The sequence below is a fragment of the Mesoplodon mirus genome (genome assembly GCF_964341445.2).
Source record: "Mesoplodon mirus genome assembly, chromosome: 16".
Classification (NCBI taxonomy): domain Eukaryota; kingdom Metazoa; phylum Chordata; class Mammalia; order Artiodactyla; family Ziphiidae; genus Mesoplodon; species Mesoplodon mirus.
The window spans coordinates 47,060,904-47,076,261 of record NC_138992.1 but is presented as its reverse complement, the minus strand read 5'-3'; the positions used below and the strand labels follow the sequence as shown (position 1 = coordinate 47,076,261).

At 53.2% G+C, this 15,358-nt stretch overlaps 2 protein-coding genes across 2 annotated transcripts in view; one reads left to right on the top strand and one right to left on the bottom strand.

Annotated features, from left to right (window-relative positions):
• LOC309791806 (uncharacterized protein) overlaps window positions 1-8,086 on the top strand; it is a gene marked incomplete at its 5' end in the record, with an annotated part of 79,553 nt that extends 71,467 nt beyond the window's left edge. The window contains 4 exons of the mRNA XM_082600914.1: window positions 5,574-5,617; window positions 7,301-7,335; window positions 7,735-7,837; window positions 8,004-8,086. Coding sequence (XP_082457040.1) covers window positions 5,574-5,617; window positions 7,301-7,335; window positions 7,735-7,775 — 120 coding nt within the window. The 3' untranslated portion in view covers window positions 7,776-7,837; window positions 8,004-8,086. The remainder of the gene's footprint in view (window positions 1-5,573; window positions 5,618-7,300; window positions 7,336-7,734; window positions 7,838-8,003) is intronic.
• The window catches only part of LOC309791991 (uncharacterized protein), a gene marked incomplete at its 5' end in the record, with an annotated part of 232,021 nt that overhangs the window by 94,464 nt on the left and 122,199 nt on the right, over window positions 1-15,358 (bottom strand). The gene's annotated exons all lie outside the window — the stretch shown is intronic.

Sequence of the window (15,358 nt, the reverse complement as noted above, 5' to 3'; positions counted from 1 at the left end):
GTGTGTCCTTCTGTGTCTGGCTTCTCTCACTGAGCATCGTGTTCTCAGGGTTCATCCACGTTGCTGTGAGTGTCAGGGCTTCACCCCTTTGCGTGGCTGACTGATGCTCCCGTGTGCGTGGCCCAGGTCATGGGGTCTCGAGGCCCCTGGAGAGGTGTTCGTTTGGCTTGGTCCTGGGGTGGGGTGATGCCAGTTGTACTGATACGGTGCTAACAGGACCCCTTGCTGGAGTGGGAGACAGTTGGAAGGCTGGGGGCGCGGCTGGCCTTGGCCTTTGAGACCGCTGGGTGGAGGCCGTGCTGCCGCTTGTCGCGGGGAGCGCGGGCGAGTCCTCCTCCAGCTGTGCCCCCTAGGAAGGGCTTCCTCTATCCCTGAGCTTTCCCTCCCTTCCCGTCACGGCCTCGGCCTCAGGCCGCACTGCTCTGTGGCAGTAAAGCATTTTCTTTGGTGAGGGCGAGAAAAATTCTGGTGGTGAACTTTTGGTTGTCGCATTCCCCCGTCCCACCGGGATCACTCCACGACGGCCCCTCCACGCACACCCCCGGCGTCAGGCGCTCAGCACTTGCAGCGGCTCCTTGGGTGGCTGGGCGGCCCGGGCTCTTACAGGTGGGCTAGTTTGGATTGAAGCAACTGAAATGGTCTTGTCACCCCTGAAGCCCCCGTGGCGCCCCATCCTCCTGTGGACACACCCATGCCCGTCCTGCAGAAGGACGGCTGCCCGGACAGCAGGACGTCCTGGCCGGTCCTGGCTCTGCGCAGACTGGCTTCTGTGAGCTGCGGACCCAGGCATGGAGTTCAGGCTCAGGGTCAGGTCTGGAAACGCTTACGCAGGTGCGGCGGTAGGTGAGGGGACACACGAGCCATGCGCGTGCCCTCATGGGAGCCACGTGACGAGTCAGAAGGAGGAGGTGAGGTACGTTTTCATAGCATTGTACGTAACCGAGTGTAGCCCAGACACGACGTTTTCCACGTGCCATTTAAAGAATTCCTGAAGGGCAGTGTTACTTTGTGTGTGTGCGTGCGCGCTCTTAGAAATCCACGTGCATCTTGTGCTCACAGCACACGCCACTGGAGTGGGCCACCGCGCACCGTTGCCCCTCGTCCAGGTGGCCACGGGCCTCTCTGGGCACAGTGAGGCTCTAGACCCCTCTCCCTCGTGGCGGCTCCTTTCTTGGACCCTGTTCATCGGGGCCCCTGTGTGCACAGCAGGTCCCACCCGCCCGGGTCAGGGCCACGGGCCCACCATGTCCTGCACCATGTCCGTGGCCCGGGAGCCACTGGCCCACTTCCTCTTCTCTCTTCCTCCTCCAGCTGGACTTTGGCCTCATGGAGTCCCGGCAGCCCCTTCCTGTTTTTCCATGTTGACTGTTCTTGCAGTGCCGGTCTCGCGGGCAGGGTTTTGCGACGTGGCTGGGTCCCAAGACCAGCCTGGTTTGTCTCCTGGCCCTGTGGGGAGAGGGCCGGGTGGGTGGTGGGAGGAGAGCCTCCTTCCTGGCTCTCTCCTTTGCATCGCTTTACCAGGCGGTTCCCATCCTTGGCCGGGCTTGTCCTCAGGTACGGTCCAGGGGCCAGGCAGCATCCCCTTGCTGGGGGCCTGCGGACGTCCGGGGCTGACTGTGGACGAGACCCCTGTGATGCTCCACAGCCAGTCTCTCTGCCACCCCCGCCTCTATGTGAAATGCACTCATTTTCATGTGAAAACCTGTTCACTTCTTGAATACTCAGGCCCACTGCAGGCGCTGGCCCTCCCCCTCCCCCTTCACGCCCTGCTTCCTCTCCCTGGCGAGTGGGTGCTCCCCAGCGGGGCTGCAGGCTGAGAGGTGCTCCCCAGCAGGGCCGCAGGCTGAGAGGTGAGGCTGAGCGCCTTCGCTGGGCCTCGGGACCCTCTGCTCACCCGCTTGGCTTTCCTCCCAGACGGAGAGCCTTCTGTGGATTTTCCACTTCTCCAGCCAGATCTCTGCTCTCAAAGCCCTGCCACTGGGAGAGGCAGAGAGACAGCCGGCAGACCTCCCGCCATGTTCCATCTCCCCTGCCTTTGACTCTTCCCGCTGTGCTTCTCCACTTCGGGAGGCAGTGCGTGCATCGCACCCTGGCCGCTCTGTCCCACTTGCCTTGGCCCCCACCCCAGGGCTCCGGAGGTGTGCAGAGCCTCGGGGAAGAAGGCAGCGACCCCCAGCCCGCAGGCAGTGCCCCCTGCAGCCTGCTGGGGAGTGGGGACCGCGGGCAGAGTCCCAGGTTGCTCCCCCTCGGCACCTCCTGGGCACTCGTGCCCTCAGCAGGTGGTGATAGAGCAAGAGTCCCTGCTTGCTTCAGGCCGGTGGTTCTCTGAGCAGGGCCCCGGGCCAGCAGCTTCCCCACCTGCTGGAACTGGTTAGGAATGCGGGTTCCTGGCGCCCAGACCTGCTGACTCTGAAACTTTGCGGGTGGGCCCCAGAACTCCACTCTGACCAGGGATTCTGATGCTCGTCCCCGTGTGATGCCCCTGCCTCGGAGGCCCCCTGGGTCCCGGCGTCTTCCTGCTGCAAGTGGGAAGAGGATGATGGAGTCCACGTCTTGTCACCTCCCTAGTCTCTGCCCCCTGCTTCTTGCCGGGTCCTCCAGGGACGATGTCTCCAGATGTCGTGCCCCTGTCACCGTGAACCAGCCTGCGTGCTCAGGGGTGGGCCGTTTCCTGGCAGCGAGCACCCAGGAGGCCTCCTGTCCAGGCTCCTCACGCCTGGCGCAGGGCCTGCGGGGACGAGCGGGGGCAGAGCTAGACCTGAGGGCGTCCGGGTGGAGTTCCTGTTCCCACACCTGTCCTCACGGTCAAGGAGGAGGCAGGGGCCTGCCGAGTGGGACAGCCAGACTCCCCAGCCCCGTGGGAGGCCCCCACCCTCACCTGAGCTGGACAGGGCAGGGGAGGGGAGCGGACTGGACGGTCTTGGTGGCGGCTCAGGCCTGATGACAGCCTCCGGCTTCCGCCCAGGGTGCTTTTACAGGCGGGAACGGTTGTGCTTTTTGCGGCTGTTTTCCCAGGACCCCGGAGTGAGGCCGCCGGCTCTGTGGTGAGCAGCATTCCGCTAAGCCTTTGCGCGGCTTCCTGCAGAGGCTCTGAGGCTGTCAGTGAGAAGAGCCTGGGTTAGTCACTGACTCTGCAAGCAGCCAGCAGCGGGCCGGGGCTGTGGCTGGGACGCCGAGGCCGGGCGTCCCGTGCAGCGAGACCAGGGCTGGCCTCAAACCCCCGAGTTCCAGGGCTCCCCCGGGGGAGGAGGTGTGGGTGCTCCTAAGCGTGGGCTTCCTCAGGGCTGTTCTCAGTCGGACCTTTCTGGGTCGGCTTCTGGCGTCGCTCTGTTCTGAAGGCCTGTGAAGCAGAAGAAGAGGCCACAGCCGAGAAGCTGTGAGAGCTTCTGAATCATCGATGGTGATCAGGCCATCTTAAATCATACGACTCAGGACGGTTGCTAGAAGCTGGCCAGTCCCTAAAGCAGCATCCTGAGATTGCAGGAGGTACGTCATAAACTGTTTCCTTCCTTTCGTTCTGGTTTTAAAGCTTTGGAAAGCTTGAGTTCATCTTATCACAGATGAGACCACATTCCAGGCCCTTGTCTTCTGTGTGATGCAGCCTGAGACGCAGTGGCTCAACCAGGGCTGCGGCCTGCGTGCGGTGAGGGCCCCTGCCGCCCCTTCAGGAGGAGCATCTCTGGGGCACGTCCAGCCTCCTGAGGGGGCCGAGGGAGGGAGCACAATCCGAGCCGGCAGGGGGCTGCCACGCGGCGCATGCTCAGGCACACGCGCGTGCTCACGGGGTCCTTTCAGAGCGCACACACTGTTTTGTAACTCCACAGTGGTGACCGGAATGAGACTCTCCTGGGTACTGTCATGTCCTCCCGTGGCTCTAAGACTTGTTCTTACGGGCTCGAACCTGTGTCCCCTGCATTGGCAGGTGGATTCTTAACCACTGCGCCACCAGGGAAGCCCAATGTTCAGGGTTTTCTGTGGACAAATATTCTCATTTCTCTTGGGCAGACACCCAGGAGAGGAATTGCTGGGTCATTTGCTAACTGTTTAACCTTTGAGGAGCTGCCAGACTCTTTTCCAAACCCAGCTGTCCTCACTGTTTTCTGCCGTTTGCCAGGAGGCCTTGGGGCCGATTGTTCCATCAGTGGTTCTTCCCCAGGGTTTCTGGGTCAGCAGTGGCGCTGATGCTGCAGGTCGGTTCCCCCGCGTTGGGAACCACTGGTCTGCAGGGCTGTCCTGTGCTGGACCGCACGTGCTCCATCCCCCGCCCCCGGCCTTGTCTAAGTAATATGAGTTCAATGGATATTTACTGCTCCGTCCTTGGTAAGTTGGAGGATATTATTAAGAACGATAGAAGACTGTTTTTTTCCTTTGCCTTAAAAAATAAGATTCTGGGCAAAAGGTCACATATCGTAATTCTATTTACAAACGTCCAGAACGGGCAAATCCACAGAAACGCAGAGTGGATTAGTGTTGTCAGGGGCTGGTGAGGGGATTGGGGCGCGTGTGCTAATGGGGTGATGGGATGTTCTGGAACTAGATGGAGGGGATGGTTGCCCAGCTCTGAATGTATTAAAAGCCACTGAACTGTATACTTGAAGCGGGGGCCCATTCTGTGTGAATTATAGCTCAGTAGGGCTGCTGTTGCAAAGATGAGGCTTAGGACACAAAGGGTGTTTCCGGAGTTGTTTGACCTGATAGGACCGCCGCGCCGCAGGGGGCCCTGTCCTGGGACCTTCCGGGCATCGCTGCCCTGGCCCATAGGGGCTCTGCCCGCGTTGCCGTCCTCCACTGTGAAGCGTGGAAATTGTGGCCTGGGCTGAGAGGGACAGTCACTGTCCTGGGGCAGGGCTGGCAGCTCTGGGCCTGACCATCTCACCTCGGGCTTCAGCCCGTGCTCTTCGCGGCCCCTCCTCTCGCTGTGCATCCTCTTCGAGGCCCCTCCTCACTGCGATAGGAAGCTTCACCGCCGGGGCGGAGGTGCGTCTAGAAGTACAGACCGTCCACACGATGCGTCGTCCTCACTTGGTTTCTGCGGGGTCTTGGGTTAGCTGGCTGCTAAGACCGCGGCAAAAGGCCAGAGCGACTCCTGATGTGCTCCTCGGGGAAAGCGGCGAGGCCAGCCTGCCGGGCGCAGTGGGGCCAGGAGAGCGCCGCTGTGGCCGGGAGGGAGGACCTCTGCTCGCCCACTCCCTGTGGTTGCACGAGTGGTGTTTCCCCATTTTACAGATGGAGGCCGAGGCCTGCGGCGGTTCAGGGACTCAGAGGCAGGCCTGTGGCTTCCAGGCTGCAGGAGTGCCCAGGGGAAGTCCTGGGGCAGGAGGGTCGGGGACTTCGAGTCCGTCCTGGTTCCTTCCCCGCAGTCCGCTGGGCGGCAGGGCGCTGCAGGAACAGGCGCTCCCGGAGCCAGCGTGTCCCACGTGGCAGGACATGGCCCCAGCGCTGTGGATGGAGCTCTCCCCATGGGTGGGGAAATGAGGCGGGGAGTCCCGGGGCCGCAGCCCGCGTCTCCTCTGGTCACCCACATCACCGGAGTGGGGAGGGACAGCTCTGAACCCTGTCTTGTTGTCTTTTAGGACAAACCCTACAATGCTGCTCACGAAATCATCAAGACCATCCGGTGAGTGTGGCGCCTGCTGGAGGGGGCCTCGGGGTGGGTCAGTCCTGAGTTCCCAGCAGCACCCCAGCTGTGCGCTCCCCCATTCCTCTGTGCCGATCTGCGTCAGCATCCTCAGCATCGAGGAGGCTTGGGAAGCCGGGCTGTGGGGTCACGGGGTCAGGTCCTCTGAGTGTGACCCAGGACAGGTCTTGGTGCTTCGTGAACTCGCTTCCTGTGGAAGACGCTGGAAATCCTGAGTGGCCAGCTTCCCGAGGGACCCCTCCTCTCATCACCTTGCTTTACTCTTCTTCCGTGGGGTTTGGTGTGACTTTTGGGTTTGGGCCGCTCTTCCCTCTGTGAGCCTGCCCCGTGCTGTGCAGAGGAGGCCGGGTGCCCGGGAGGCTGTCCCGGGCGAGATCTGGGAGGAGGGCCGCCTGCTGTGTTTCTAGTGGGCTGTCTCCTCACATGGGACCTGAGGGTCTGCGACGGCCTCCAGAGTGCCCTCGGGGGCCCATGCGCGGAATCCTGTGACCACTCTTGGCTTTAGAATGTTCCACGTGTGTGACCGTGGCCCTGGCATCTCGCTGCATTGTGCCTTAAAATCCTTAGCTGTGTAGCCACTGCCTGGGCCACACGCCATTATATCTGCTTGAACCTGGGGCGGCCGGGCTGGCAGCAGCACTAAAGGCTGTTCGGTGCACAGGGGTGGTGCTCCCCCCTCTCCGTCCCGTCCTTCCTTCGAGAGGCGAGCATTCATCAGTTTCTTCTATATTGTTTCAGGTTATACGTATGTATACATTACTGTAGTATATTAGTATAAAATCTATCTTAGGGTTCTCCAGAGAAACAGATCCAGTGATGTCTGTGTATATGAGATTAATTTAAGCAACTGAGTCACAGGACTTCAGGCTGGCGAGTCTGAAATATGCAGGACAGGCCAAGAGAGGCAGACCCAGGGAAGAGTTGACGTTGTAGCTCAAGTCTGAAGGCAGTCTGGAGGCAGAATTTTATATATACACATACAGGTTAATTCTGTATAATATAGTACAGAGGGCTTCTGTGTAGTTTACCCAACTTTCTCCAACGGTGAGGTCTCACATAACTGTAATAGCAAAACTAGAAAATGGACATCGGCATAATCTGCAGACTTTATTCACTGTGCATGTATGGTCACGTGTATGCACGCATGCATTCTTGTAACCTCCACCTCAAACAAGACATAGATCGGTTTCATCACCACAATATTTTTATCCCTCTTAAATACATAAATACAGATATCCTGGAGATGGCAAGTGTTGTGAACTTCGGGAAGCAGTGGACTAAGGTCTTCATCAGAGAAGATCTGGTGTCCAGTTTAGGTTGTCATCATCACTTCCTGATGTGAATCCCAAGTTACTCCTTTGGTTTCCTTCTAGTATTAACAAATTCCTGACATGCGGTGGATCTTTGACTTACGTAGCATCACTACTTGACCTCTAGTGTGCAGACATGTGCCAGGCCAGCTCCTGGGCCTCTCTTTGTTTTGAGGGTGGTGGGATATCAACACCAGACTGAAGGTTGCCCAGATCTCCCCCAAACCCAGATTACACCCCACCCCTGTTTTTAACCACATCAAATGTATTTATTTAATGCTTTGACTCATGCTTTTGGTTTTGATCTTCTTTGGAAAGATTGTTTTTCTCTTTTTCCCTTCTCTCCACATAGGAGGAAAAGAGACGTAGAGTTACATCCAGAGAATGGTAAGAATGATAAACCTTTTTGTTCTGTGCAATATGTAATCTTGGTGACTGAAATTACTTTTCTGAAATCTTTTAAGAAGAAGAAGTTTATAGTGAGTTGCCAGGGTGACCATAAATAGCTTAAGGATGGTGGGTTTGCAGTCAGGTTATTAACCTTATGATTCAGATAGAATTGTCTTACAAAGAGTGAATTGGAGGCAACTGGCAGTTATCAGATCTAGATCTAAAAGTTGTATTAAATATTAAATGTTGAGGTAATATGTGCCTTTCAGGGCTCCTGAGATGAAGATTGACTTTTTTTGGGGGGGGCGGTGGGTAGGAAGGAAGACCTTTTGAAAACTGCCTCCACGGGAGGAGTCTGTGAAAGTCATCCTTAGGGTGTGTGATTTTGCTTGACAGAGTTGCTGGACCGCTCCCTGCAGAAGAACCGGGAAGAGTAAGACCAGGAGCACACGTGGAAGAAGAAGAAAGAGATGATAAAGTAAAGCCTGGTCACCTCCAGGTTTGTCACTTCCACCTTAATCTCAGAACTCATTTGGTTTTAGGAAGGGGGTCAGGGTGTGGGGAGCGTGTAGGAACAGAATGACTTTCACTAATGAGCAAAATGACCTTGGATTTAGCTAAAATGCTCTTCAAACTCATTTTTCTGCTGGTTCTCTATGTGGAAGGTGTGTTACGTGGCTGTGGTGATAGTAAATCAGCGGTAGGCCTGGAAGTCAGCTGGACCTCTGCTACTTGATCAGTCAGTCACAGAGCTTCAGTCTGTCCCCTCTCCTGCCTGCGTCTCCTGCCCATGAGGTCTTTGTGAAGGTCTCATTTTCAAACACGTGAGGTGCTAAAGTGCTCTAGTATCGTCCAGGCATAAAGTTGCATTCTATTTTTTTTAAAATTAATTAATTAATTTATTAATTTATTCATTTATTTTATTTTTGGCTGCATTGGGTCTTCATTGCTGTGCGCAGGCTTTCTCTAGCTGTGGAGAGTGAGGGTTACTCTTCCTTGTGGTGCGCGGGCTTCTCATTGCAGTGGCTTCTCTTGTTGTAGAGCACAGGCTCTAGGCACACGGGCTTCAGTAGTTGCAGCACGCAGGCTCAGTAGTTGTGGCTCGTGGGCCCTAGAGCTCAGGCTCAGTAGTTGTGGTGCACAGGCCCAGTTGCTCTGCGGCATGTGGGATCTTCCTGGACCAGGGCTCGAACCCGTGTCCCCTGCATTGGCAGGCAGATTCTTAACCACTGCGCCACCAGGGAAGCCCTAAAGTTGCATTCTTAACTGAGATCAGACCAGTTCTTTCCCCAGACCTCCAGCTCCTTTGTCAAATCAGAGTTTCAGGTTCTATGAAATACAGATGTACCCACTGAACCCCCATGGGAGGGGGTAGGAGAAGGGATTGGGGATCTGATACTGGAAGCTTTACCATTAAACAGCACTGCCCCATATGACAAAGGGCTGACATTGGTCGGGCACAGGCGGTAGAACAATATCACGTCCCTTTTGGTTTTATTAAGACGTTGATGAGAAGTTTCAGCTCAGCAGAGGGGCAGCACCCTGGGCAGGCACTGGGCCTCCACCATCTATGGATCCTCCCCTCCAGCACCCAGGCTAGGTACTCAGTTACCAGCAGCCCAGAGGGCAGGAACAGAGCTCTGCCAGGCTGGCCTTCCCAGAGGGCAAGTGTAAGCAGCACAGCCAGGAATGTGAGCGACAGGCTTTGCTGGGTTGTCGAGAAGGAGGGCGATGTCTGGTTCGGCAAGGCTGGAGTCAGCTCTGGCCTCCCCTCGGACACGGGCACTGGGCCCCTGGTCTCAGGCTCACACCGGCCTCCAAAGCCCTTCCCTTGGGATGGCGCTCAGACCCTCCACCCAGCCCACCCTCCCGCCCCAAACACCAGCAGGTCAAAGCACCACACAGAGAAGGGGGCCTTTAAAGGGCTTTAGAAAATCTTAGAATCCGGATATGGAAGCTACTATGTTTCACTTGTAGCTGATAGCTCTGCTTCCAGAACACAGGATGGGGCGAGATGGGAGGGTCTCGCTGTGACCCCCAGGCACTGCTGGCCTTTTCAGCCACATGCTTGCATTCCTTGGAAATACATTTCATTAACAGCCAAAGGGAACACCCTGAGAAACAGGAGGAATTAATTGGTTCCTTTCAACCCTTAGCAACAGGGAGTTTTCGCCACCTGGTATTTCCTCTGCTCTCTGCAATGCACTGAACTTTCCTTTGGGCGAAACATGCCTTAGCTCTCCAGGGCACCGGACACACCTGACGACTCCGCCTGACCCGGGAGCGCCCTGGGCCCCAGGGACAGGGTCCCTCCTTCCTGACCACCCCCTCGTGGGAGTGCTGAGGCCGGTCAGCCCCCAGCCCTGGGGGCTCAGCGTCCCCTGGGAAGTGACTGCAAGTCAAGCTCCCCACCAACCCCTCCCCCCGGTCTCCCTCCCGCCAGGGCCGCTTCGTGCGCAGCGCCGGTCGCCCCTCCTCAGCGGGGAGGAGACCCGGGCCGACTCCGCTCTACTGACCTGCCGCTGCCCTTCCGGGACGTGGCCAAACAGCCAGTAGGTGTCCGGGAAGCCCCGAGGTCGGGCGCCCTCCCGCACCCTCACGATGCGGTGCAGCTCCGGGTGGAGCCCGCGGCCCGGGGTGGGGCAAGAGGCGCGACGGGGGTGGGAAGGAGACGGGGCCACGGGAAGCCCACCCCGGGCCGGGGCGCAGAGGCAGGAGGCAGCGAGGAGGGCCGGCCCAGCCACGAAGCCCGTGCCTCAGCCCCGCCCGGGCCCGAGGGGCCCTCAGACCTCCCTGCCGGCCCCTGGGCTCGGGGTGGGTGACGGGCGCGCCGAAGAAGCCGTCCCGCTGGAGCCGTCCGGAGAGGCCGGCCCAGGGGTTGTGCCTGTTCCCGGCGTGGGGCCAGCACCGGGGCGTGAGGGTGTGGAGCTGCCCGGCCGCAGTGTTGGAAGGGAGGGCTGCCATGGGACTGTGCCAACGGAAGGGGAGGATGGAGCCGCCCACAGTTCCCGTTTGCCAGGCAGAGCTTCATTGCAGACCTTGTTCTCAGCAGCCCTGAGCAGCAGGGACACCCAGGCCTGGCGAGCCTGCGCCCCACCCAGGGCCGCTGGGTTCCTGCGCAGCAGCCCGGGCATCTCCTGCTGAGAAACCCCGGAGACCATGCTCCTTCCCCCAAGCCCACCGCCCCGCTGCAGAGCCCAAGGGGGCTGGGGGCTTCACCCCAAACTTGAGGAAGCCACACCTGGGGGCTGGGGCACAAGCGGGGGTCCCATCTTCCTCGCAGGAGCAGACCCCACGGAGGGTCTATCTTTTGGAAATAAATTTAGACTAACGGGTTTTACACACAGAATCTTAGAGCTGGAAAAAGTCTTTTGTGTCATTCATGCAGCTTCCTAAGATTTTTTTTTAATGAGAGGATGGATTTCCTTGAGCAAGAGTGAAGTTCCAGGAATGGGTCCCTTGACACCAAGGACTGTTCTGGGGAAGAAAGATGAATCTATTCTGTGAACGCTTTATAGAACTTATTCTATATTGTAGTTCTCTCTGGAAACACACGTACCGTTGATCTTTGTAGCAGCCCTTAGCATCCTCAAGAGAAATTCTGATTTCCCCATTAGTACTTGTTATAGACTGAATATTTGGGTCCCCCAGCATTCACATGTTGACACCCTACCTCCAATGTGATGGTATTAGAAGGTATGTCTTTTGGGATTTGATGAGGTCATCGGGATGGAGCCCTCATGGTGAGATTCTTACCCTTGTGAGACTCATGAGAGAGCTGGCTTTTTCTCTCTGCTCTCTGCCCTGTGAGGACACGATGAGAAGTGGACAGTCTGCAACCCGGAAGAGAGTCTTCACCAGAAGGCGATGATCCCGGCACCTAGATCTCAGACTTCCAGCCTCCAGGACTGAGAAATACATTTTTGTCGTTTACAAGCCCCCACCCCACCCCATTTATGGTACTTTGTGACAGCAGCCGAAACTGACCCAGCACTCTTTTCTTCAGGTAAATGGAAGAATTTGTGGAGCCCATCCGTGTTATGATACAATTCCCCAAATAACCAATATTCTGTCTATGCACTCTGATTTGTCAACGTTTTTATTTATCAAAATTGTTACAAAAAACGCTTCCATGTGTCTTGCTAATAAATTGTTTCCAATTCAAGTTGTCACTGTAATGGTTCTATGAAATTAATTTGAGCCCTAATACCCTGCTTAAAATAATCATTCATTTGTCTTATGAATAAGTTCAGGGTTCAAATGCAAAAGTTTTAAAAGGATATACTGTGTAAAACATCTATGTCATCCCTCTGAAGGAAAGGAGGAGGGAAGAAAGGAAGGAAGGAAAACACATTGAATTTGCCCTCAGTTCAGCTGCCACTTCCTAAGGGAAGCCCTTTCCAACTCCAGACCCCCAGGCATCACAAATAAGCTCTCATGGGACACTGTCCATACTGTTGGACGTCATGTTTCCTGAAAAGCTGCGTCTGAGACAAGGACAGACTTTCAGGAAGTTTCTTGGGGTGTGTTTTTTGCGATAAACGTAGAATTACCGTATGACTCAGCAATTCCACTCCTAAATCATTGAAAACAAACACTCAAATCTACGTACACACGTTTATAGCAGCACTATTCACAATAGAAAAATCATGGAAATAACTCAAATGCCCATCATTGAATGAATGAATAAACAAATTGTGGTATATACATACAGTGGAATAGTAATTCAGTCATAAAAAGGAATGGAGCAATTAAATATCAGTTACACGGCCAAAAACATTTTTTTAAGGAATGCAATAGTAATACGTATTATAGTGTGGATGACTCTCACGAACATCATGCTAAGTTGAAGATGCCAGACACAAAGGTCATACATTGTATGATTCCATTTATCTGAAATATCCAGAATAAGTAAATCCATAGAGAAAGAAAGCAGATTGGTGGTCTCCAGGGCCTGGTAGACAGAGCGAAGTATTATCTTCTCAATGGGTACAGAGTTTCCTTTTGGGGTGATAAAAATGCCTGGGGGAAAATAAAATTTCTAATTGGAAAATGATTGATTAAAAACAGAAGTCTGTGGGGTATTTCTTCGTACTGCCTTTCCCAATTTTGACAGTAAATGGTCAAGTACACAGTAAATGGTCAAGTACAGCAGCCATGGTTTGAGAAAGAAATGATGACCAGGGCTGAGAACACTCAGGGACGAGGGTGAGGGTCACCCCACCAAGTAAGCCATCCATTTTAGCAGAGATATTATCCAAGGATGAGGGGAATTGAGAATGGATAGCACAGGAGGGAGACAATGACTATCAGTTGTGGCCTTGAGGCCACCTACAGTAACAGAGGCTATAGTTCGACCCATTGACCCTCCTTTCACTAGTAGTTCATCTCAACTCACCCTCTCCCCTAAAAACGATCCATGGAAACTGAAAGAGTTGTTTCCAGAACTTATACAAAGACGTTGATCCAAGTAAAGGCAACAAGAGCAAAAATAAACAAGTGGGGCTACATCCAACTAAAAATCACAACAAAGGAAACCAACAACAAAATGAAAAGGCAACCTACCGAATGGGAGAAAATTTTTACAAATCATATATCCTATAAGGGGTTAGTATTCAAATTATATGAAGAACTCATGCAAAAAAAATAGAAAAAATATCCAACTAAAAAAATGGGCAGAGGGTCTGAATAGACATTTTTACAAAGAAGATACAGAGATGGCCAGCAGATAGTTAAAAAGGCACCTAAAATCACTAATCAGCAGAGAAATCAAACCACAAAGAGATGTCACCTCATTCCTGTTGGAATGGCTCATATCAAAAAGACAGGAACGTGCTCGCTTCGGCAGCACATATACTAAAATTGGAATGATACAGAGAAGATTAGCCTGGCCCCTGCGCAAGGATGACACGCAAATTCGTGCAGCCGCATAGCACAGGGAGATCAGCTGTGTGCTTTGTGACCACCTAGAGGGGTGGGATAGGGAGGGTGGGAGGAAGGGAGACTGCAAGAGGGAAGAGATATGGGAATATATGTATATGTATAACTGATTCACTTTGGTATAAAGCAGAAACTAACACACCATTGTAAAGCAATTATACTCCAATAAAGATGTTAAAAAAAAAAAAAAAAGGAACAAGTGTTGGCAAGGGTGTGGAGAAAAGGGAAGCCTTGGACACTCTTGGTAGGAATGTAAATTGTTGCAGCCAGTAGGGAAAACAGTATGGAGGTCCTCAAAAAATTAAAAATAGAACTATCATATGATCCATATGGTATTTGTATGAAGGAAACAGAAACTCTTAATTCAAAATGAAATCTGTACCCCCATATTCACTGCAGCATTATTTACAATAGCCAACACTTGGAAACCCCTGTGTTCATCGATGGATAAATGGATAAAGGACATTTGGCATAATATGCCAGGTTATTTATTTATATATGTATATAAAATTCAGCCATGAGAAAGAAGCATATCCTGACATTTGTGACAACATGAATGGACCATGAGGGTGTTATGCTAGGTAAAATATGTCAGACAGAGAAAGAAAAATCCTGTATGATCTCACTTTATATGGAATTTTTTTAAAAGCTCATAGATACATAGACTGGTGGTTACCAGAGGCAGGGGGTGGAGGGTAGGAGAAGTGGGTAAAGGTGGTCAATATCTACAAACTGCCAGTTATAAAGAAGTCCTGGGGATGTGACTATAGTTAATAATACCATATTGCATATTTAAAAGTTGCTGAGAGAGTAGATCTTAAAAGTCCTCATCACAAGAAAAAAAGATTTCTACCATGTATGGTAATGGATGTTAACTAGACATACTGTGGTGATCATTTTTTTAATTGAAGTATAGCTGATTTACAGTATTATATTGTAATAACAATATGTTAGAACACAGTGATTCAATATTTTTATAGATTATACTCCATTTAAAGTTATTATAAAACATTGGCTTTCCTTATAGCTTATTTATTTTATGCATAGTAGTTTGTGCCTCTTCATCCCCTCCCCTACCCCTATCTTGCCCCTCCCCCTTCCCTCTACCCACTGGTAACCACTGCTTTGATGTCTACATCTGTGCGTTCATTTCCTTTCTGTTACATTCTTTATTTTTTAGATTCCACATGCGAGTGATAACATACCGTATTTGTCTTTCTCTGTTTGACTTATTTCACTAAGCATAATAGTGTTGCAGCAAAAATAGAAATGAAGTTTTTCCTCTCCTGAAATTAAGGAAAGTAAAGGGAACAGTGAACAGGCTAGAGAAGACACATAAACTGGCCTGAAAGGGTTAATCGATCCTAGTTTTATTTAAACTGTTACTAATCTGTAGTGTCTAACTAGATTTGTTTCACAAAGGTAAATTACATTCTGTTCCTATCACTCCCTAGGTGTCAATGTAAATTACATCCTGCAACTGGTGCTTAATTAAGCTCCCTGCACTGTCTTGTAGCAAATCACCCTGTGTGACTGTTTGCATTTCAGGAAGCAGATGGCAGGCAGATAACGCAGAGGCAAATGAACCCAATTACCGGTCCGCCGGACCCAGTTACGGGACTGCCTGACGCCAGCGATGCGGGTTTTGAAATAATGCAAGAAGAAGAAGAATGCAGGACCTTTACCACTTTGATCCTTATTACCACTCCCTGGACTGTGGTGGCCGCCCGAGGGGCCGGGAGGCCAGCCGGGGCCTCCAGGCATGTGTGGGCATCGTGTCTGCAGCCAGCGTCCCCGAGGCCGCGCTCGACCCATAATCACTGAGTGAAGCTGCGCCTTGACAGCGCAGCCGACTTTTTCTGGCGCTGTGAGGACCTGTGCGCACTGCAGGATTCGGTGCCTCTGCCCGCCATGCGCGCCTCCCTGCGAGAGGGCCTGCTGGACTTCAACGCCAACTGCCTCCGCGGGATGGACTCGGCGCAGCCCCTGAGCAGCCTCTGCCCCCGATCTGTATCCAGAGTTTCTTCCAGCTCACGGCTTGGCGAGACGGGTTTGTACTTTATGCTTCCAGGGGCCCTCA